The 25,802-nt window shown below is 34.5% G+C and overlaps 1 protein-coding gene across 1 annotated transcript; it reads right to left on the bottom strand.

The window, feature by feature from the left end:
- Positions 1 to 620: 620 nt before the first annotated feature.
- LOC133670053 (phytochrome A) lies at positions 621 to 6,904 on the bottom strand. Its single transcript, XM_062090471.1, has 5 exons — positions 6,407 to 6,904; positions 3,622 to 5,688; positions 2,530 to 3,346; positions 1,343 to 1,633; positions 621 to 985 (listed from the first exon to the last, which is right to left on the bottom strand). Exons 2-5 carry the CDS (start codon positions 5,675 to 5,677, stop codon positions 769 to 771), a joined length of 3,381 nt encoding a protein of 1,126 aa, XP_061946455.1. The 5' UTR covers positions 5,678 to 5,688; positions 6,407 to 6,904; the 3' UTR covers positions 621 to 768.
- Positions 6,905 to 25,802: the final 18,898 nt, after the last annotated feature.

The raw sequence follows: 25,802 nt of genomic DNA, 5'->3' as shown, positions 1-25,802 counted from the left end.
TTTTTTTTATGTTGTTGTTATTTGTTAATTGACCTTTGGGCCCTACCCTTCTTCACTGCATGTAGTCTGGGCTCTTCTAGGCTCTAGCCCACTTCAATTCACCCAACCCGGCCCAACCTCTCTTTCCTTCATAAATTTTACCTTTTCTTTTCTTTCACACACACACACACACACACACACACACACACACACACAGAGTGTCATAGTCTTACAATAACAGCTGGTACCAATAATGTTTTTTGCTCGTCCATCGAAGGGGATTGCAAAAGACACCACACACTTTCGCCATACAATATTTGCTCTGAGAGTTCACCGAGCTGCTGCTGACAGGAATTTGAAGATCGCCCTCAATGTTCTAAATCTCAAATGTTTTTTGGAAATCTTGAGTAAAAACGGAATCATTGCAGCATCGTTTGCCTAATTCTAGTGTTTAAGCAACATGAATAAATCCTACAACTAATTAAGATTACAGATTTTTACTGATTTACAGATCACACTAAAAAGGGTGTGATTTACTTTAAAATCACCTCTTAACAATTACTCTCACTAAAATGAATTCAATTAGAATTTTAAAACCTTTTCCAAATGAAATAAAAGAATTCAATTAGCAAATGCGTAAATAGTTGGAAATCAATTATTATAGCATAGCATAGGATTTGGTTACAAACAAGGTGTCAAGTTCCACAATTCCAACCCCCCCTCCCTCTTTCACTATACACAAACACATCCCCCTATCTTCTTTCCTGGGATGGGCTGCCTTATTGTTTATCATGCCCTTTTTTGCGATTTATGGCCACCAGCAAGTTCTACTGATATGATAAAACTCGACTTCCCTGCTTCCCTCATGTACCGAACATCTCCGTTCATCAGCTTCACCAACTTTCTGCTTATAACCAAGCTGATCCCCTCCACAGACGCATCTGTATCCTCCCCAAACATTTGATCTAGCAGTGCTTCAGGAATCCCTGCACCAGGATGCCTTATCCTGTCCAAAAAGTAGCATAATAACCCGAGTTATTAACTGAACCCCCAGCCCATAAACATATAATGATCCTCTTCATTTTATTAGGGTATGACTGGCTCAATCAGAGCAATATTTTAATGTCTTATCCTTTTGTTCACTCTCTATGCATTCCAACTGCTTTTACAGAAATGCATAGAGTAGCTGATAGATTAAATAGATAATGTTTCTTTTCCGTTCCTTTCGTGGCTTGGAGCCACTTATTTATCCGAAACACGAGATACCAAAGTCATCAGATATTTGACATGCATAGATGCTTGAATTACACCTTAACTTAACCATATCTAGATATTGAAATCTCATTTATGCCTCAAGTGGTACCTGAGTTCCAGATGCACAAGATAAACAGATTGCCCCAACTGGTCTTTGGTTAAGCTAGCTGAAACAGAAAGCAGGCCTCCAGATGGTGTAAAATTAACTGATATCAGCAAGAAATCAGCTACCACCTGTTGAAGCCTGATGCTATCACCATATAAGGTCTCAGCCATTGTCTCTTCAGCTGCATCGTTGATTATTCGAATGCCCTTTTCATTGCTCTTCATCATGACTTGACTGGTGGCAGCCACTAGTACCTCACGCAGGGTAAACTCCACCATTTCCAGATCCAAGTAACTGGCCACAATTCAGAAAGGGAAAACAACTGTTAATGAGAGATTGAGAAATTAAAGTATTAGGTTCCAATAAATCATGTTGAGCTTGTGCACGCATTATAGGCAGATTGAGCAGCAGCTCTCTTGATTTTCAACCACAAAACTACCACACTCACACATCAGTTTGTCCTCAGATGGTAGAGCCTAACCAAGAGTTCCATTAAGGAAATTGATTTATTGGCCATGTGTGGACTAATTATTAATAGATGGAGTTGCAAAAAACTAGCTTGAGAGGAAATACAACAACTCTGAGAAGTGAATATGAAAGACCTGTGGATTCAGATGTATAAAAGAACTTCGTTACTTCTGAGAACTAGGATATTAAAAGTAATGTTTGTTTTGAAAAAATTCTGTTGAGATTTCACATCAAGCAAGCACATTCACCACCAAAAGCAAGACAGAAAGGATGGGAAGTATATTTTACAAAGGAAAAATTGAAATATTCCAAGTCCAAACTATTGAACATGACCCCTACCAAATCCACAAGGAATCCAATTCAGTTATAGTGTAACACACGTTCATAGATTGCAGTGAGCAAGCATGCAATTGAAGACCAAAACTATTTGAAGAGGCCATATAAAACTTAAAACTATGAGTGTCATAACACACCAAAATCATTTGAGAAAGCTTGCAATCCAATCAAAAATGAACAAAGAGGTTCACTCAACTTCTATAAGCAGCAAAAGTTTCTGTAATGTAACAAATTTAAATTCAAAGATGTACTATTCCTAAGAATCTTGGATGCAAGGTGAAATGCATTTCTCCTAACAGTACAATGATTTTTTTCCCCCCAGGAAATGCATAGCTTAATAAAAAAAGAACAGGGATATCAATCTGATAGATTGGACTTTATCATACCCTTCGATGATGCTATCGAGATCTGAGTCATCAAGAATCTTGCTGAGTTGGCACTGGCACTGGGCACTGGTATGCAGAAGCTCCTTTTGTTCTGCTCCCAACTCGGTTCCCTCCATCATTTTTCCAGAAAATATAATTCCAGAGAGAGGATTCCGGATCTGCTTTTTTAAATAAGCCAATGCTTTCAATCTTTTCAAAGCAGTTTGCTCTGATAATCGCTGGACATGAAGTGCTTGTTGCAGCTCTTGGCTTGCAAGCTGTAGAAAGCAGAATACCCCAGTGACTGCACCCTCTCTGTCCAATTTCTTACTCACACACAGCAGGCATTCCACATACTTTCCAGTCCGAGCAAAGAAACCAAAAGAAACCTTCTCGGATTCCTGGCCAGTCATGGCAGTATTAAGAACAACACCAAGATTTACAAAAGCCTCCTGATTCTTGAGACGACAGCATGCCATGTTTAACCCAAAAACCTCTCCCAATAACATTTTATCTAGAACTTCTTCTCGTTTCCAACCAGTCAAATTTGTCATGGCAGGATTCCACTCAGAACACCAGCCAAACTCATCCGTCCCAAATATTGGGGGAATCAAAGGGTTTCGGTTTTGTACAATTGCTTTGTAATCCCCTTCAATCCGGGTGAACTTGTCCATGACCATCTTCTGGCCAGTGATATCTTGACCCACAAAGCACACCCCCACAACATTTTCATGAAGGTCCCTGCTTGCACAGGCATTAACAACTAAGCAGATGGGGCCACATTCAGACTTGGAACCATGTGTCTTGATCTCAAATTGTATGTTTTGCTCTTCTTTGCCTAATCAAAAAAGAAAGGAAAAGTATTGAAAGTGGCGCAGATGAATTGGAATATTCTACAGAAAAGTATACACCCACCCAAGAGATTCAAACAAGCACCACTTCCTCTCAGGCAAAGAATAACATTTTGTTAATAACAAAACAAGTACGAGATGACCTGAACGTAAAATGACATACCAAAGATATTCAAACAACCATCATTTCCACTCAGGCAAAGAATAACATTTTGTTATTAACCAAACAAGTATGAGATGACCAGAACATAAAATGACATACCCTGCAATGCCAAGAATAACATTCTTTTGACTATATCAACCGAAGAATCTTCCACAAGTGTTAGCAAATGCTTCCCGATTGCTTTATCAACAAGAAGACCAGTCAATTCAGAAATTTTTGTATTCCACCCGTTAACTAGACCATCAACATCAACTGCCAAAATTGGCACTGTAGCTGTTTCAATTAAACGGACCATCTCACTAGTAACTGCTTCAAGTTCTTGCATCCCTTCAATTTTGAGGTCGCTTAGCCTTGCATGAATTGTTTTGGTATCCACATCCATGGTTTCAATGTCTTTGAATGTATTCCTCAGTATAAGCTGCAGAGAATGGATTGCATCCATTTCATAGTCCTTCCAAGGCAAACTCCTTGTCTTGACAACTTCAAGGAAGGCCTTGAAAGATGACCTAGGGTGCATTCTCCTTCCATCATCTTTCTCCCCAGGTTCATGCTTTGCACCACCCCATCGAATTTCTGCAGCAGTCTGGGATCGAAACCAAAAAAGCATGTCCTTGGAAGTTATTCTCACAGCTGCCATTCCACAAACTACATCACCAAGAGCCAGAGCCCCTGGGTACCCTGCATCATACAAGCTGTCTGTACTCAAACCTGTAGAATCCATATGGTACTCGGAGAGCCAAAAAGCTATATCCTGAAGCTGCAGATCACTTGGAGTTATCCCCAACCTCCATATCTTATTCCTATAGAACAGGACAGCACCATCACACTTTACCAGATCCATAATGTTCGGGCTCTGTGTCACAATACCCAATGGTGCATCACGCATAAGCATATCACATAAGAGTGTCTGGGTGCGGAGGATGTTCTTCTCGACAATTTGATTTTCTAACTCCAATTCCTTGTTGACATGGATAGCAAATACTTGAGCTAGAAACTCACAAGCATACCTAAGAGGGAAAGGAACAAACCTCGGACTTGTATTATGACACACTACTAAACCCCAAAGTCTCTTTCTTTTCTGTGGGTTCACAGAATCAGGGGTATCACCATCTTCATCCCCATCATTGACTACAACTGCCATAACCAGAGAAGCGATGGAGTTCATGTTCTCCATGTATTGTAAATGACAACTGTGTGGGGCCCTCAGGGTTGAACCACACAATGTCAGATCAAATGGAAGCTTCTCATCTTGAAGCACCTTGACATGTTTCGCATGACAATCAACAATCATTCGAACTTTATTCTTCATAAATAGAAAGCGTGAAGCCTGAGGGATATCAGTGGCTGGATAGTGCAAACCCAAATATGGCTCCATGCCTGGCTTTGTAACCTCAGAGACCACTTCTCCATGATCATCATCATGAAATTTATAGGCCATCGCCCTATCATATCCAGTGAGCTCAAAAACCTCCTGAACCATTGTATCACAAAGCCTTTCCATGCTTCCACTAGGCAAAGACTGCAGCCGAGTAATCGCTTTGGCTGCAAGCTTGTATGATTGCAGAGCACCAGCAGCAGTCATGGGAACCTCGTAAGGCTTCACAGGTTCAAAGTCAATGATCAAACTGCCAGTCACCCGGTGAACAATGGCATAAAACGGCTTCCCAGAAGTCTTGCAATGGACCAATATAGGATTCAAAAGAGAAACATCCCCGAATCCCATGGCTCTTTGCAAGGCAGATGCACTAGGAGCAGTGAAGATAGTCCTGATGTCAGTTCCAATGCCAAGAACAGGATGTTCCCCAACACTTGGCACTGCATGACTGACCATAGTCAACAGTTCAGGGGCATTCTCACTGTATGCAATGACTTTGAAAGTTTTCTCATCTAAGGCTAGCAAGCATCCGAAAGGCTGGATCAGCTTGCCTTTCTGGATGTGGTGAAGATAAGTTGTAGTTACTTTGTCAGACCTGGGTGGCTGATCTCCACCAACTGAGTCAGTAACACGCACTGAGCTTGAGTAATCAAAAGAGCTGCCTGACTCCTCAAAATCAGCATGGAGCTTGGCATCCACAGTGGTCTGAGCAATAATCCTAGCACTGTGTCTTGATCTTGCTGAATTGCTGGATGAGTGGCTTGGCCTAGAAGAAGACATTTTCACTCAAACTGTTGAGAGGAAAAGAATGAAAACGATGAGATAAAATCTTAAACTTGGCAGGAATGCTTGATTACTGGAACTAGTTCTACTTCTACGCACGAAGAACAATATCTTTTTGCATAAAGTGATACAAACACTAACCATTCTTTTTGCATAAAGTGAAATAACCATAGCAGTAATTGTTATTGATACAAATGTTGTCTTTATTCCCACCTTTGGTGTAATCATTTCGTCATTATCATCAAACCAGTTGGAACGAGTAGTAAGAAAAAAGATAATGGCAGTGGAACTGAGAAATTTTTGTGAATACGGCCTTCGATGATGATGAAAACATCAGAATTTCTAAATGAGTACCTCAAGTATTCAAAGATAAGAAAACTTGATCATAGAGAATCTAATGCCCTATTACTGAATACTTGTCATCTTCCCTTAGATTATTAATACCGTTAAGTGCAATAAGTTACGAAACAAAAACAACAAAGAAATCATTTTGAAAAATACAATTTTTTGTTCATTTTATACCTAAATTGCACCCACAAAGTATTATGATCACAAAGGATGGACTCCCCGATCAACTAATATAAGAAAAAAACAATTATAAAGATCAAATTTTTAGCAACTAAAATATGAAATTTCTTCACCCAGACTTGATTGTTTTAAGCTGAAAAATGACCATTACCAGAGCATTAGAAAGAGAAAAGATAAGGAAAGGAAAAAGCCTCTAACCTTATGAGATGATGAACGAAGCGGAACCCAGTTATGATAGATCCAGTAAGGTTCAACAACTGGGGTTTAAACAGCTTGAAGAAGAGAAAGAAGGAGGAGAAGAAAAATAAAAGCTAGTAAAATGAGAATCCCAAGTGACCCCGGGAAACAGAAACCCCATATCTTGTTAATAAAATAATAGAGTAGAAAATATACTGATGACTGCCTTTCCCTTCCCTCTTGTGTCTCTGTGACTGTTGTTGTGAGGGACCCCTCCACTCCAATCCCTTCTTCTATCCCAGCACAGGGCAGGGGACCACGAACCAATATTATATTAGTATATCAGTCACTGGGTTTTAGATACAATTTACAGAGACTGAGGATTTCCTTGATGGGTGGGTTTGCCTTCGCTCAAACTCGAAAACACTAGCAGTCACGCTTGTCCTGGTCTTGGATAAAGAAATAAGTCCCCTTGCTATGGTTTGGCTGGTTTCACAAAGTACAGCAGCTTTGGGTCACCCCTATAAATAGCATGGACTGCTAATTTCATTGGTTTATCCTTTTGTCTTCTTTTTCTTTATTTAATTTGATTTAAAATTGGTATGTTATTTTTGGTAAAGCCATGATGGATCTGGTGTTGATAAGCACCTCAGCACATGCCTGATGTCTCCCACACTAATCCCAAACAAAACTGCAAAAACTATTCTTATTGGACTGGCAAGTGCCTAATCCACTTTCTGATTATTATAAATTAAAGTATATGGGGAGTGTATATGCAAGTGGGATCCTATCCTCAACAAAAGAAAAGAGATTTGGCCCTTTGGATAGGTGAATTATGAATTGAGAAGGAAGCTTAACTTTGACTAATTTGCTGATGCTAGAAAACAAAGGGTAAAAAGCCAAAGACATGTGAAAAATAGAGAGGCCCCATCGTAAAACATGAGGCCATGCCTTCTGTGTTAACTCGACTTAAACACAAACATCACAGTGAGTTATGGTATTCACGTGCACTCCAACCCCGCAATGCATTGCAATCCAATCCTGACGCATCTTCTACATTCAGATTGGCCTTTTGGGCCATACTTCACTGGTGTCATTGAATTCTCGATTTCCAATATGTATATTTGTTCTGGGAATGGTATGATAGCAGAGTAGGGCCATTCCCTTTATCCATTTTGGACTAAATTCCAAGTTCATTGCTTTTACAAGACGGTGACTAGAGCATATGTCCTCCTTATTTTGACCCGAGAATGAACGAAGAAACCATCTTGTGATGGACCCTTTGTTTAGTTTCCAGTGGATCATGTATTCCTTCTTATCTTCAACAACAGGTGAACTGCGACAAGTTTCATATAGGTACCGAAGGAAGGGCATCGATGCTCTAATCTGTTAAATTTTTGTCACTTGCAACCTCTCTCTAAGCATTTCTTTCCATCACGATCTGCCAGCATCCACACTACTAATAATCTGAGACTGGACGTCTAGCAAGATAATCTCAAGTTTCTGCAATGCATTTTTCGTTGCTCTTGGTTCTCATTGATAATTTGATAGATATGCACATGCTGAACCTCAATCTCTGCGATTTGGTTCCAATATAGGGTTCTCCATGTTCCCTGCTATAGGCAGCACTGGCATCATTTATGTTGGAAAATCCAGTTTGAGCCCATTTTCGATGTCACATTCTCGACATGGTGCCATAAATTATCCATACACTGTCTTAATGGCCCGTGCCTCGGTGCCTCTAATCATAGTATAAAAAAAAATTAGGTGATTCAGCCCCTTGCACACCACATCCACGCGCATAGATCCCAAAAGGTCACCTATAACAGAGATCTCAGAAGCAATTCTAGGGAACCCATGACGGGAACAACTATGTAAACAAAAAGATCGTCAAAGGCCACCCCTCTTAAAACCACAAGAATTGCATTTACACAAGCAGCCGAAACAAACTTTTAGCAGCCTAACCCTCTGTTTCATTAGTCACAGAACCGGAAATTCATTAATAAACACAAGTTGACGCAGAAGTTCTCTGAGATTGGGTCATAGGATGGCTTGCAAACTCCATTCACTGATTAGAGATTCATGACACAGAATAATGTAAGACATGTGAGGTGTGATTCCGATGGTATGGAATCTGTCACCCCCATAAGACTCTTGATGGTAACTCCCTTGAACAAACCAAGCATGCAAGCAGAGAATCACGAATGCCTCAAGCATTGAAAACAATCAATTCATATGAAGAAACATGCTGAATCATCAATAGATAGCTCATTAATACAAACGTTAACGCATAAAATATGCCAAAATACAGAATATTGAAAGGCATTAGCTACATTTCACAATCTGTTGCTGCATTGAGAATGCATCTATCGATTACCTTGCCTGTAACCTTCTCCATCTAGATGTATGTCGATTCTTAAAGAGCATGTGCTCATTAACTACATGGCCCTCGCTAATCTTTTCCACTGGTATTTAAGTTGAAAGTACTGGCAGCAGCTGCTTTCATGCTGAAAGTCAACAAGAATGAAACTCGTTACCTTGGCTAAGAGAGCAACCCAGTAAAAATCTTACAGCAACCAACCAGGCTATAGAAGTAGTTTCTGCCATTCCATCCAATAGCATAAACCTTAAACGTCATGCACCTTACAAGTACAAAGAAGCAAAAAGAACTTTAGAAATAAACAATTTATCAACGAGAATTTCAGATCAAGAATTATCAGGGTGCTGCCCTGTTGAGAAAGAAGCAAAAGGTACTATTCAAACTGCTTAACTCCAGTACCTAGATTCAGAAGACATATCGAGGAAAACATAATGTACCAGGCAAGAAATATGAACTAATAATCTGTTTAGAACAAAAATCTACAATTCAAAAGAATAAAAAATATCTTGCCAAATCTACTATATGTTTGAATCCTTCTGACTTTCCCTAGTCTTGTACATGAAATTTGCATCCAAGTAAACAACTGGTTTTGAAGTTTGTAAGTCCAACAGAAGCTTGATATAGAGTTCTGCCAAAGGTAAACAAGGTAAACATGTGGCAGAGACCTTAAACATGGAGCTGCTCCCAAGTACTCTCCATCCAAGGTAAACAGTATACAAGCAGGCAGACAAGACTGATATCTCCATTCATCGTTGTAAATTTTGCATGGATGTCAAATGAGCCATCTTAGTGGCATGGAGAATTCTGGCTCGGTTCAGGGCATCAGTCAGCTTTACCCAATAGTACTGAAGCTCAAATGAAGGTAGCACTCTTACATGATATACATAATCACGAAAGTTTCAAGTAAGAGGAACCAAATTACTCGGGGAAGGAATTAGCCACTCAGGCTACAAAAGTTGTATTGCAACCGCAAGTTTCTAATTGATTGAACAAAGCATCAATGAACGAATGTCATAAACATAGAACCACAAGCCAATGAAATCAAAAGGCAAAACTTTTAAAATAAACTCACAAACCCCACCAACCCGTGTGATCAATCTGCAATCTTTTTTAACTCGTAGAGATATTGAGAGCAGTGAAAAAGACCCCCTTCCCTTGAAGCATTTAATATCGTTACTATCATCATTAATATGCATCAAAATGGGGATTGCATTCTTTGAAATAAAAAAAATCTTCTCAATCAAGGCTTTTAACGTACAAAAATCTTGACAATCATGCACCTTAAAAGTACAAAGGCATTGATCAAGAGTTATCAGGGTACTGCAGTTGTAAAGAAAGAAGCAAAGACTAACACTAAAACTAGTTGACTCAGCCATTGAAAAATATCACGGTCTACATATTGGAAAATATAATGTGCCAGTGTATAAGAAATATCAAATAATCTATTAAAACAAAATTCTATATACAATTTGAAAAAAAAAAATCCAAAGATGTTGACAAACGCTCGCAGTATTGCATAGGACCGAAATGCTCATGCCAATCCCTCTAAACACCAATATCCTTGTGAATCTCCGTAGCCTTCACAAAGAATTGTGCCTGAAATTTGAATCAAAAGAAACAATTGATATTGAATTGTGTATCTGTATGATTCCCAATACAGACCTCTGCCTGCCAAAGACATATAAGAGTCTAGATATTACATGTATAACATACCTTAATCATTTACAGAGCTGCTTCCAATTCTCCATCCAAGAGGCAGACAAGGTATACTCTTGAGGGCAAAATTTATAATATGAATTAAGATGAATATATTCTTGATATCATCAATGAACGAAGGCCAAAATCACAGAATCGGCTATCAATAAAATAAAGAGCCAAGCTTTTTGAAAGCATTTCAGAAAAGAGAAGGACCCATGTGATCAATCAGCAAATCTTTTGGCAAAAATCTCATGAAGAAATTGGAAACAGTAACACTGTAGATGACATGATAGGATGGATGAATCTGTGAAATCTTCATAAAGTAGTAGCAGTAGTATCTAAAGAATGGGGGTTGCATTCTTTGGAATAGAAATCATTGTTCTCAATCAAAGATTTCAACATGTCGAAGGTGAAGTCAGGATGATTAGGGTCGCTTGTTTGAGACTGGAGGGTTGTTGATGTTGAAGAAGATTCCAAGGTAGGGGGTTGCTTAAAACACAAACAACTAGTACTAGTGTTACCTGGAAAACAATCAGCATTACTAGCAGCAGCAGGAGTGCTTTTTTTATGGAAAAGTCTGTTGGGCTTAATGAAGGGAAAGAGGACCACTTTGTTTGGTTTGGAGAAATTAATGTTTTTACTACTTGCAGAACCATCGCATGATTCTCTGAGAGGAATGTTCCCTTTCTTCTTATTCTTCTTCTTCTTCTGCAGCATCAGCATCATCATAGGCTTCTTGTTGCTCTTCTTGTTGTTGGCAGTAGGGAGGGCATCAGACCCCTTGCCTGGATTGCCATGTTCATCCTCAATAACATCGTCATCTTCCTTATAATTATCAACAATAATATCATTGGAAATATTCAGCCTATCTGACACAAACATATAAATTTAAGGAAAGAAACTGTGTTTGAATTGAAAAACTGAGAAAAGAAAAGAAGAAAGATGAGTAACTCCAATATTTTTCTTGATAATTAATTTTAATTAACACCCACACTCGTTAACACGGAGGGATTGGAGAATTAGAATTAAGGATGAGAGAGAGAAAATAACGCACAAATAAGATAAGGGGGAAAAAAAGGGTAAAATCACTTTGAGAAATTTAAATTGAATTTGAAATCTATGTATTCCGATTGAGTGAGAGATACAGACGAAAAGAGAGTGAAAAAAAAAGAAAGAGGGAAAAAAAGAAAAAGGGAAGAAGTGGAGAGACAGGTGGAGTAAAAATATCGAAACCTTGGGCTGAGTTGTCGGGTGGGTACCTCATACCCAAATTAACGCCCTTCCACCACAACTACAACTCACGGACAGTTAAAACCAAAGTATCGGAAACAAATTCAACACCACCCCCACCCCCCCCCCCCCCCCCCCCCTTCTTTTTTCAGTGTTTTTCTACATTAGTATAGTAAAAAAAAATAGTAAAATATCACTGTCCAGAAAATATTTTTAAAAAATTCACATAAGGCTGGTAAGTTTTTGGTGGACCGGTATGCACCACCATCCTCACTCGTTCAATTCAAGAATAGGCCTATAGTGTTTGTGCAGAAGTATTTCTCAAGATGATAAACGAATCTAGATTGCTCGTGGATGTGCATGCCTTGAGCTCATGTTTACAATCAACGATCTCATCTTATGCTAAGATAAATTCGAGATGCCCAACCTCTGTAACCTTTTAAAGTTCTTCACAGCGCATATTGTTAGCTAGGATATATTCCATCTCATAGATGCCTTCATAGATATGGGTTACTGCCCTACATAATAAGCAATGAATATAATAAATACATTAAAAATAACAGCTACACAGATTGTAGATTTAGTAAAATAAAAAATTAGGACGGTATCAATTTTATCTTGTCCAAGACCAGCAAATTGTATTGTGTGCTCTGCTAACATGAATGATATGTATACTCCTGATTCAATTTATTTTTGGTTTTTATCCAAAACTAGAAATCTTCTTTCAGATATGAGGTGGACTTAGATTTGAAAATTAAAGGTTCCATGCAAAAAACCAAGATATTTATTTGACAATTATTTCATAATAGTCTTCCCACTAATTTATTACGGTTTAAATGTAATAGCCTTCCCACTAATTTATTTCCTCATCTTCAATTTGTGATGGTTGTAACTTGAAGGGCGATGATATTTTACATTGTATTAGAGATTGTGTGCTTGCCAGGAGTATTTGGCTTGGATTAGGTCTCACAAACCACAAGGATTCTAGTATTCTAATGTGGTAGAATGGGTTCAAAGATATATCTCATCAGACATTTCCTTGTTATTCTTGTTTGGTTTCTAGTGGATTTGAAGGAAGAGAAATATTTTAACTTTTGGAGATGAGTATTTTAGGGGTAACTGATTATTACTATGTTGTGATGCTTGTAATAATTCAAAAATAGTGTGTAGATATCCCGCTATTGTCTCATGACTTAGTTCTAAAGAAGGATTTATTCAACTAGATGTAGATAACAATTTTTTTAAGAACTTGTGAAGATTGGATTTGAGGGTCTTTTAAGGAATTCTGAAGAGAGATGGTAGATAAGTTTTACAGGTTATGAAGGTTTTGGTTTTAATCTACTTTAAGAACTGCTAGTAATTAAATATGGTTTATTGATAGCATGGGGTAAAAGTTTCAAAAAGGACATGTGCAACTATGATTCTATAAATGCTATTTTATTGATTCATGATGATTTTAACAAGTATCACTTATTTAGAGTTGTTATTTTCTTTAATATAAAATTAAAAAGTTCATTTGCTTTGTAATTTGAGGGAAGTTAAATCATGTAATGATTATATGGCTAACTTTGCAATTAACAATAACTCTGATTTATGTGTTCTCATCTAAGAATTTATCATTTGTTGTTAGTTGATTTTTTAGGTTTAGTTTACCTCAGAGGATTTTATTTTTTTATTGTAAAAAAAAATTCATTAGGATAATGAATTATTTTTTAAAATACATCAAAATTATATAAGAATATATCTTTAAAATTATCGTAACAAAATGTAATTTTATTAATGGATAAACTAATTTAAGAAATTTCATTAAAAAAAACTAATTTAAAAAACGTTTTTTTTTCCTTGTCGAAAAGGAGAAAGCAACATACACGGCTTCGGGGTTTTAATAATGAAGTAGTAAAGACTAAAGAGAGTTACGTGGTCTATCTTCTTTGTTCTCTTGTCCGTTGTCCATCTCCGTCAATGCAGCCCACCTGGCCTGGGTGGAGACATTAGGCGGTTATGTAAGTCCCTTCTGCCACATAATCCCACATTGTTGTGGTGTTGTACACGACACGTAGCATAAATATATGTAAGTAGTGATTATTGGTGTCCACGACCATAATCGCTTATTTATTTATTTATTTATTTTTGCTTCGCTAATAAACTAGTAATAGTGATTGCCTTAAAAGAGTCATGTATACACAAACACACATGACAGAAAATTTCCTCCCTAACCAGCAAAACCAAAACCAAAACCAAAACCGCCACAAGTAGTCAGCACAGCTTGTAAAAGGATTTCAACGAACATTAACATCCTGTTAATTTTATAGATGCATTCAGCCTAACCCTCAGCTAGCCCCCTTAATTATTAATCCCGACAGTACTACTAGTCTCAGCTTCTCATTAACAGCTACGCTCAACCTTGCAGCTGCACAAGTTTAACAACTCGATCGCCAGTAGACGAGTAACTAACTTGAACAGGAAACATTAATGCTTAGACCTTACTGCATCAACTTTTTGCATTAATCACCGGCTGGTGTTCATCTGCCTATATAACGGGCAAAGAAGTAATGAACTCCTCCAAAAAGTTAAAAACCTCACACATTGACTATTGTAGTTTTTATCTGTCTGAAAAATAAGAGAGTTAACTTTATATTTACAGGAAATTCTAATTTTTTTATAAATGATAAAATATATATTTTTTCTTTAAATAATATCTATATAGTATTTAAGAATAATTTTAAAAATTTAATTAATCAAATCCTTACTTGATTATTTCAGGACTAGAATTATAATCCCTTAATTAAATATATTATAGTGCTTAATTTTTAAAATTATTTTCAATAAAGTTACATTTTATTAATTATTTCGGTTTAATTTCTAACTAATAGTTTTTAACGTGTGTTACCAATTAGGTTTCTAATATGATGGCTAAAATAAAAATTATAATTCTAAATAAATAGAATTAAATAAATTAAATAATTTAATTTACTATCAATTGAATAGTTGATTAATTTATAAATTGATTAATTTATATTTCTAGTGACATATCATGATCTTTAAATATTAGAAAAGTCATCAATGGTTTGACTTAACTTTTTAGTGATTAGTTTCTCAATGTAATTATTATCTCTTCATCAATAATATTCTGATTTAGATATTTTAGCATGGAGTGTATTTGTTGTATCAAATCATATTTGTTCACAACATTATAACTATTGATCTTTTAAATAATATCTATTAATCTAATATTATTTGAATATTAAAGATAAATTAAATTTTTATTAATAATAAATATATATTTATATGAACATAATAATAATAATAATACTATGTATAATCGACATATTAAAATATCAATTTTATGCATTTTCTGGCACGCTATATTAATCTAGTTAACAATTGAAAAGAAGTCGTATCCAACGACTTTTACTGGATTGGATACGTGTCTTGTAAGCTCGTACGTACATTAAACTGGGTATGTGTGGGAGAGGGTCATTTAAGCTACTGCCCACCTCTTTTTTTTTTTTTTTATTTACGTGGGGTGTCCGGGCCAGCTTGCGCGCACCACGACTATTCCCCACGGCCCACTGGACATCCTGCAAGCCCAGAGACAGGTTAGGCACCACGGGGGTGACAGGCGTGCACATAGAGGGACGAATCCAGAATGGAAACAGAACAAGTCACACGATTGACCACAGCAGCTAGGCCAGCTGCCCACCTTTCATTGGATTGGTGAGAGAGTATGGTTTTACTAATTATTGAGCATAACGCTGCAGAGCAGGTGGTATCCTTCAAGTCTATTTCGAACCTTTTTACCACTGATAGAGCCTGTTTCTGTTTATTTTTATTTTTTTTTATTTTAAAATTATTTTTAATAAAATTAAAAATTAATTTATTTTAGTATTTTATATCGTTTTAATGTGTTAATATTAAAAATAATTTTTAAAAAATAATAATAAAATATTATTTTAATATATTTTAAAAAATAATTGAATAACCTTATCCTAATCAAGTATTTATTGTTAACAATTTCAAAATAAAGACAAAACAACTTGTTGTAATGAAAATTAGCTAGATTCTAGTCAAAGTACATGGGTTACACGACAACTAAAATTCCAAATCAATTTTGAATACAAAAATAGAAGGCGCGTGTCTTACAAATATATTTTTTATACCACAGAATTTATATATTAACCGAGGATAGAGTCTAAATTAAAAAACTTATTAACTAATAAATAAAATCAAATAAAATTATCAACTCTAATCAAAGACTCCAAGGAAAAAAATCATAAAATTGATAATGTATGTGAATTTTGTTCCCTGATCTTTAAATCATTCAATTTTTAGTCTTGTCTAGACATAATTCCAAAAGCAACAACACGCAAATAACTTGGGGCAAAACAAAAGCATGAAAACAACATTTGCAAAGGGATAAAAGAAAGAAAGAAAAACAATAGTTAAAGTGATCATCCTGTAAAGGAAGTTGTGAGAGCATAACTACAGCTCCAAGTGTATGATCTCTTTTAATTTCTTTGTAAGTTAATATTAATAATTAATTAATAATGTCCTGAAAAATTCAAGTAACTTGGGGCAAAGTTTATGTCTTAGATAATCGGTTGATTTATTGGTTCTAATAATTTGATCCATTCTTCTTGATCAAGGTGGTTAGTGTCTGATGTTTAGTAAGCTGATGTGATTAATAACTGGTACTTGTAAAAAATTCCTTTTAGTGAATTTAAGGACTTTTCAATGCTTAAATAAATATTTTTTTGAGAGAAAAGATAATGATATTTTAGAGAGTAATTCTGAAAATAAATATTCAGTATAAAATGAAGATTCAGATCTTGGAGTTTGAAGAATTCATGGGGTATCGTTTAGTTCATAAGTTTTGTTCTTTTATGAAGAGGATGGATTAAAATGTATTTTTTTTTTCTGATAGCATTAATGAGAGATAAATATCTCTAAAATAAGCATTAATGAGAAAGAATGTTCATGATATATGCACTGGTAAGGGATAATATCCCTTACACAAACATTAATGCGATACAAATATGTATTGAAGAGATTTTTTATACATTATCCCTTAAATAATATTAATGTTAATGAAAATATAATAGATTCTTAGAGAATTTTTACAGGCCTAAAAGTGTAGAGGGTATGATTCAAAATATAGTTGAGTCCATGGGAGTTAAGTTTTTTCTTTAGGTTGGGTCTATGAGGGCCGGACTCCTCCCCTAAGCTAAGTTTATGGCATTAAGTTGTTTTTCTAAGCTGGCCTCATGAAAACTGAACTCTTCTACTAAGTTGAGCTTATAGTATTAGCTTTTTTTTTTTTACCTAAGCTCATGAGAGTTGAACTCTTTTTTAAAACTGAGCTCTTTTCAAGGTTAAGTCCGTGATATTTGGCTTTTTTCCTGAATTGAGTCCATTAAAATTGAGTCTGAACACGTTACCTGAAATCATAAATTTTTAGACCTGAAGGGCTTTTTTTAGTCCTACTAAAATTAGGTATATCATTAATATATATGCCTATCACTTATATACAAGGTTACATACATAGGCACTTTTAACAAGTAGGTCGAGAATGAAGAATAAAAGTATCAAAATAAAGAAAAGGTCTGATAATCATACATCTGCCAAAACAACTTGTTCATCCATTCATCCCATTGAACTGGTAAAGGCGTTGATATTCTTGTGATTTCGTTATTGTACTATAGCTAAGTTACATGCATGCTAGGTTATAATGGAATATATGCCTTGGCATATCAAAAGTTATAAAAGTGTTCATTCATCGGCTGTACTAAGTTATAAAAGTTATAATGGAATATGAATTGATGTGCATGTAAAGCAAGATTATCAATTGCCAGGTCAAACATTTTTTTTACTGAAACACAAAGATGCTATAAAATACAGGTTAAATTTTATGAAGAGGCATGGGAGGCGCAGTGGTATGAGTCGGCCTTCCAGCAGTTTTAACAGAGGGATGGGGATGAGATAAACCTGGAAGACCCCAACGAGTGGAAAGGATAATATTCGGATACAGATTCAGATCATCCATAATCTTGATTCTATCAATAATATGAGCATACACTTTGGCAATCCTGCTGCTTGGGCTTGGCATTAGGATCACAGACAATGCCTTGAAAGTAAGTTTCCTGGAGCGGGATAAGCGTAGACCCTTTACTCTTCCATTCATTTTCTTCACCCAACAATGCCTTCTCCTTGGCCTTGCCATGAACTTTTCATGATTTTGATCCTCGCCATTGCTGAGCTTCTCGTAGCGGAACCTCGAGTGCATTCCAACAACAGCTTCGAATCCCACCTGCAACATTAATCAGGACTGCAATCTAGGACTAAATAACCTATACGAACAGGAACTGGATGTCTTGATCAAGTATTAAATACTTGTATGCCTGTATAATGATATATATAAAGGAGGCAGAGCATTTAGGGAGTGAATTGGAAGCAGGAAATATTGAATGTATCTAATAGAGTAATTGGGTACATGCAGAATCTGGTTACTTAACAACAATAACAATAACAATAACGACAAAGTTTGAAATGCATAGCATTATTAAGGTGATGAAGACCTGCATTTTGATTCTTAAAACACATGGCCAGTATCATATTTTTAACCCGATATGCTGCGGTTGAGCAAAGAGAGACGAAGCTTCTAAAGAAATGGACAAACATAAAGGACATAAACTACTAATTGAGTGATTGTTAGACACACACACACACTCTGCAAATTTGTGTGATTAGTAATAAGTGGTTGAAGAGAGCTGAGGAAAGGAATATCGGAATTGGGGGCCGGCAGGCATGCATGCATGTGCAATGGTGGATGCCCCACCCATGTTACTTCTTAGGATACAAAATCAAAGCCAATCATTTGGTAAAAGCAAAGCCAGGTAATGTACGTGGTCTAACTAATTAACTACTGACCAAAAGGAAATCTACAAGTTGGTTTATTCATTTTGACAGAGATTGATCATTAATCAGTCAAGATGAACCCTTTGTCTACTTTGTACCTTACCGAACAAAACAGCGGCTCTGTCTCTGTGCTGAGCTCCTCCTCTTTTTTATTTCCTTTTCTACTGAATTAAGCACTCACGTCCATTTGTTTAAATTATCCAACCGCTTCTTCAAAAACGATCTAATCCTTGTATTGAATTTGAACTTTTTTGTTGGGCCTGAGAGATTGTATACATTATGGGCAAGGAAGGCCCATTCAACTGATAAAACCATTTTCATTTCAATCTTCATTGCTGTTGGTGTTGCAGGAGAAGACCAAATTACGTACACTGTGCATTGATATATAAGGCTTTGCCGTCTGCGTCTTTTAAAACTCCACTCTTCAGACCAGGTAGGCCATTACTTGTGACATCGTACAAGATAATTAACGGTCTTTTCTTTTGTAAATGGAGCAAGTTTCCTTTCTCAAAAAATCCCCTTGTCCTCAAGGACCAACTCTAGATAAATGCTTTCTTCGGCTCTTGCATTTTTCATCTCTTCTTGAATTGATGGTAGACATCTTAATTTCTTCTGTGAGAATTTGATCCTAACAAGTCTTCACGAGTAATACAAATCCTCGTGATCTTACAAGCCAAAAAGGGTTATCATCTTGCCTAGGCCCTAGCATGTAAAGTTCAATATGTTTGGAAGAATCCTTCACCTTCCGCGTATGATCAGAGGCTTGCTTCCTTCTCAAACTACATCGTAGAAAATGAGGGAAGGAACTCTTTGTCGTGACATACGTCGGGAGGGTTCATATATATATATATATATATATGCTCGTTGTATTGGTGTTTCGAACTCCAATGAGGTTGGCCCGTGTCATTTTGAAAACTTAAATTGTAGGTTATTAGGTCTAAGAAGATGTATGTGTGCAAACTCATAAAATCATTTTCAAGAGCTTTGTTTACTGAAAAATAGTATTTGTTTTTAAAAAAAATTGGTTTTTATGGAAAGTAAATTTTAAAAAGATGGATTTTTTTTATATGTTTGGTAGTTTTATATAAAAAAAAAAGATGGAAAACACTTTTTAATATTTAGTAATGTTATAAAAAATGAGCTGAAAAATAATTTATTAATATTTAAATTTTTTTTCAAGTCTATTAAAAAAAATAGAGATAAAATATAACAGATAAAAAAGTTAAAGAATGGTGAAATTGAAAATAAATCTAGTTTCATAAATTAGTTTAAATAAAACAAATAACAGTTAAAAGAATGAGATCAAATCTGACAGATAAAAAAGTTGAAAGATGGCGATATCGAAAAGAAAATTCAGTTTCATATATTATTTCAAATAAAATAAATAGCACTAAAAAAAATGAATACCAGGTTCAATAGATAAAAAAAAGTTTCAATTAATAAAATGATGAGAGAAAAACAAATAGCAATAAAAAAAAATAAGGACTAAAGTTGATATAAAAATCAAAATCAAAATCAAAATCAAATTCTAAGGGACAAAATTGAAAGAAAAAAATAAATAAAGGATTCGAAACAAAATATATAACAATCATAAGATTGAAGATCAAATTCGATATAATTAACAAATAACATGATAATTTTTATTTTTTGCAACTTCTAAAAAATATATTCTTCCATAAATAAAATGAAAATAATTTTTTAAAAATCAATATATTCTTTCTAACCAGTTGATCTCAAAACAAACAAACAATATAATTAACTTAATTAATTTTGGATAACCAGTTGATCTCTTAATTCTAGAAATTTGATCTATTCTTTCAAGTTAAAGTGGTTAGTAGCTGGTACATCGTAAGTCAAGGTGGTTGGTGCCTAGTAAGTTGGGGTGGTTGGAAGCTGATACTTTTGATGGATGTGGGGACTCTCATATACTTGAATAAATATCTTCGTAGATAAAAAAAATACAATGATATTTTAGAGAGATAAGCTATAAACATATATATGCTAAAAATATTAAGAATAAAAAGATTATGAACCTTAAACTTGAAGGATTCATGGAGTATTTATAGCTTATGAATTTTGTCCCTTTATAGAAAGAAGGAATTCAAGAGTCATTTTATCCCTATGATACTTTGAGATGTATTCAACTCAAATAATACGTATTTGGTCAATATAAAATATAGAAAGATTCATGTAAAAATCTTGAAAAACTACTAAGAAAGTGTTGAGATCGTACAAGTTGTCCAAGCTCGTTTGGAATAGAAAATAAACTTAGAAACACTACTTGACCCATTGTTGTTAGGCTCGAGCGTGGAGCTTGACCCTAAATAGCGCGGGGTGGTGCCTAATACTAGGCTCAGGTGCACACCCGAGCTCATAAAGATGTTGTGCTAGCATGCAATACTAAGGATAAGGATATGGGGGTGCATATCCAACACCCTAGCTAGGCATGCGCCAGCAAGGTGTTGGGCTTGTCACGTTCAGCATGGATGTGTGCCCAAACTTAAACTTGTTTCTCCTGGCTGGGTAGCATGCCTAGGTGTGAGAGTGTTTTTAGGTTTTTATTTTTTATATTAAATTTGAGTTTATCTAGAGGAATATGCAATTAGCAGCATTTTAATTAACCAATATTAATATCAATGTTTAGCGATATCTTATGGGAAATTAAAAAGCATCATGGAAGCCTAGCTAGCCCAGCTACCACTGCATCATTGATCACTAACCCTTAATTAATCTTGTTGCTAATTGCGCATGCATGCATTTTATATATTAATTTTTCTTAATTTCCCACTTCAGATTAATTGACTTAATTTCATAAACAAAAATAGAATAAAAGTGCACAAATTAATTAAACTGGTAATTTCTTCTTCTTTAAACAAATTAAGCAACCAGCGAGGACTTCCAGCCCCACATGTTCATACTTGTGTGAGATCTAAAACATATTATATTAATTTTTTCTTACTAGCAGGTTGTAAAATTTCCAGGTCGCTCCGATGTCAGATGAGATAATAATGATTGTTTTTTAAAATAATTTTCACTTAACATAATAAAATAATATAAAAACATAAATAAAAATAATTTTGACAAAAACAAAAAAATCTTAAAATTTGCCCAACCCCTGTAACGCAATATTAAATGGGAGCTTCAAATAATCATATATATATGCTCGTCGTATTGGTGTTTCGAACTCCAATGAGGTTGGCCCGTGTCAATTGTAGGTTATTAGGTCTAAGAAGATGTAGGTGTGCAAACTCAAAATCATTTTCAAGAGCTTTGTTTACTGAAAAATAGTATTTGTTTTTTAAAAAAATTGGTTTTTATGGAAAGTAAATTTTAAAAAGATGGATTTTTTTTATATGTTTGGTAGTTTTATATAAAAAAAAAGATGGAAAACACTTTTTAATATTTAGTAATGTTATAAAAAATGAGCTGAAAAATAATTTATTAATATTTAAACTTTTTTTCAAGTCTATTAAAAAAAATAGAGATAAAATATAACAGATAAAAAAGTTAAAGAATGGTGAAATTGAAAATAAATCTAGTTTCATAAATTAGTTTAAATAAAACAAATAACAGTTAAAAGAATGAGATCAAATCTGACAGATAAAAAAGTTGAAAGATGGCGATATCGAAAAGAAAATTCAGTTTCATATATTATTTCAAATAAAATAAATAGCACTAAAAAAAATGAATACCAGGTTCAATAGATAAAAAAAGTTTCAATTAATAAAATGATGAGAGAAAAACAAATAGCAATAAAAAAAAATAAGGACTAAAGTTGATATAAAAATCAAAATCAAAATCAAAATCAAATTCTAAGGGACAAAATTAAAAGAAAAAAATAAATAAAGGATTCGAAACAAAATATATAACAATCATAAGATTGAAGATCAAATTCGATATAATTAACAAATAACATGATAATTTTTATTTTTTGCAACTTCTAAAAAATATATTCTTCCATAAATAAAATGAAAATAATTTTTTAAAAATCAATATATTCTTTCTAACCAGTTGATCTCAAAACAAACAAACAATATAATTAACTTAATTAATTTTGGATAACCAGTTGATCTCTTAATTCTAGAAATTTGATCTATTCTTTCAAGTTAAAGTGGTTAGTAGCTGGTACATCGTAAGTCAAGGTGGTTGGTGCCTAGTAAGTTGGGGTGGTTGGAAGCTGATACTTTTGATGGATGTGGGGACTCTCATATACTTGAATAAATATCTTCGTAGATAAAAAAAATACAATGATATTTTAGAGAGATAAGCTATAAACATATATATGCTAAAAATATTAAGAATAAAAAGATTATGAACCTTAAACTTGAAGGATTCATGGAGTATTTATAGCTTATGAATTTTGTCCCTTTATAGAAAGAAGGAATTCAAGAGTCATTTTATCCCTATGATACTTTGAGATGTATTCAACTCAAATAATACGTATTTGGTCAATATAAAATATAGAAAGATTCATGTAAAAATCTTGAAAAACTACTAAGAAAGTGTTGAGATCGTACAAGTTGTCCAAGCTCGTTTGGAATAGAAAATAAACTTAGAAACACTACTTGACCCATTGTTGTTAGGCTCGAGCGTGGAGCTTGACCCTAAATAGCGCGGGGTGGTGCCTAATACTAGGCTCAGGTGCACACCCGAGCTCATAAAGATGTTGTGCTAGCATGCAATACTAAGGATAAGGATATGGGGGTGCATATCCAACACCCTAGCTAGGCATGCGCCAGCAAGGTGTTGGGCTTGTCACGTTCAGCATGGATGTGTGCCCAAACTTAAACTTGTTTCTCCTGGCTGGGTAGCATGCCTAGGTGTGAGAGTGTTTTTAGGTTTTTATTTTTTATATTAAATTTGAGTTTATCTAGAGGAATATGCAATTAGCAGCATTTTAATTAACCAATATTAATATCAATGTTTAGCGATATCTTATGGGAAATTAAAAAGCATCATGGAAGCCTAGCTAGCCCAGCTACCACTGCATCATTGATCACTAACCCTTAATTAATCTTGTTGCTAATTGCGCATGCATGCATTTTATATATTAATTTTTCTTAATTTCCCACTTCAGATTAATTGACTTAATTTCATAAACAAAAATAGAATAAAAGTGCACAAATTAATTAAACTGGTAATTTCTTCTTCTTTAAACAAATTAAGCAACCAGCGAGGACTTCCAGCCCCACATGTGCATACTTGTGTGAGATCTAAAACATATTATATTAATTTTTTTTTAAGAAAACACTATATTAATTAGGTGGATGCATAATGGCATTGCAACCATTTGATTTGATTTTTCATTTTTCACGATGAAGGTCAACTAATTAATGAAGTGCTAGATTGATTGATGGCTATATATTATAAATATGCAATTTTTACATGTTTTACATATAGCATCAAGGATCATTTGTCACGATCTAGTTTTAGGTTTTGGAAGATACGCAGCTAGCTAGCTCCCTCCCATGCGTGCCTGATAAGCAGTTTGCTTCACTATCTTCTTTAATTTTTTTTATGTGTGAATCAATTTTTATCTATTTTAATGAATTTCACAAGTTTAAAATTAATAATTATATAAATGTTCATGAAATTTATAGAATTTGAATTAATAATCTCTAAAAATAAATCTAGAATTATATTATATTGTTTTTTACACTAGTCAGTAATAAACTAGCTAGCCGCGGGTCGAGGGTTTAGCAACACGCATGCATGTACATCAACAGAATTCCATTCATCCAAGCTAGCTTAATAAAATAATTGATGTCGTCCTTTTTCAGCCATTGATTATTTACAAAAGTAGTCAAGTGCTAGGTACAGCTAAAGAGGATTGCAAATAACAAGATGGATGAGAATTGCCGTGAATGAAAGGAAGGGTAGGCTAGGGTAATGTCACTGAGAACAAGTCGTTGAGAGATTGCGTTTCCTGAATATGGTCACCATTCATGATATCAAGATAAATATGGATATAATCACCATCTGATATGACTAGTGGTAAGAGTTAAAGATTAAAAAATTTATTTTTTTTATAATTTTAGATTCAAACTCTATAATTGCTCATATAATACCACTAGAGATTTACATAATTGTTAACTTCATAAAAAAATATTTGACTTTTATTTGCTTTTGCTGGCTAGGCCACTGACATTGAATTCAAAGTTCAATTATGTTAATGTATAAACAGACTGCCGCTTGCCCAAAGCTAAATTACGAATGATATATTGGTGAAGAATTATATAAGCGTAGGTGATGCATCCATTCCTTTTTTAGCTTGATTAATCTGGGATTGCTCACCTTCATTACATATATAAATATAATATTCACTGGAGAAGAAGAATGAATAGTATTTCATTCCTCTATAAGATATGGAAGAATCGCTGGCATAATTATCCATGCGCGCAGCATCGGATTCTCCAAGACAACATGTATACAAGGATTCCTTTCGTTTCATTAACCTAATATGAATATGTACAGTACTATCGTTTAGTGTTCCTCGATTACGACACCAGCAAAAGGGAGTAGGAGTGCTGCTTTTATTAATTATGTTCCGTTCGAAAGGTTTTTCTAATTAAAGGGGTGATCACCATGCTATATATCTTAATGACTAACTGATCCTGAACTTAATTACAGGAGTTACAAGACTAATTAAGATTGAGCAATTAAGTCAATTAAAGACAGCTGTATAGCATAAGAGCAAGAATATTCTCAGAATTGCCAACATGCTACTACAGTAAACTTAAAACCGTAGCTAAGAGCAACTTAATTAATCAGCGATCTAATAAGGTTTCTGGCCCTTCAATATTCTTCCCAGGTTAGCTAGGGCTAGGCATTAGGCATACATATTTTGGAAATGAGAGAGCTTTTTCTTCTTCTTTTTTAAAAGTATTTTTAATTTGAAAAAATATTAAATTAATATTTTTAAAAATATTTTCTAATAAGTTCGGTGTAATATTAAAAATAATTTTTTTTAATTTTTTAATTTTAATATATTTTTAAGTAAAAGATTATTTTAAAAACAAAAAAAAATAGGACAAAAAATTTACTGGAACAAAAGAAAATAATTAAATTATAAACTAATATTATAGATATAGCCTTCCTACCAGAAAGTACAGGTGGGAGAGTTGTGATGATTATGGTTTATAATTTAAGGGGGAGAAATCTAATTTTGCGGTGATAGCAGAATGCATTACGGAG

The sequence above is a fragment of the Populus nigra genome, chromosome 12 (genome assembly GCF_951802175.1).
Source record: "Populus nigra chromosome 12, ddPopNigr1.1, whole genome shotgun sequence".
NCBI classification, from domain to species: domain Eukaryota; kingdom Viridiplantae; phylum Streptophyta; class Magnoliopsida; order Malpighiales; family Salicaceae; genus Populus; species Populus nigra.
This window is presented reverse-complemented; position numbering and strand designations above follow the sequence as displayed.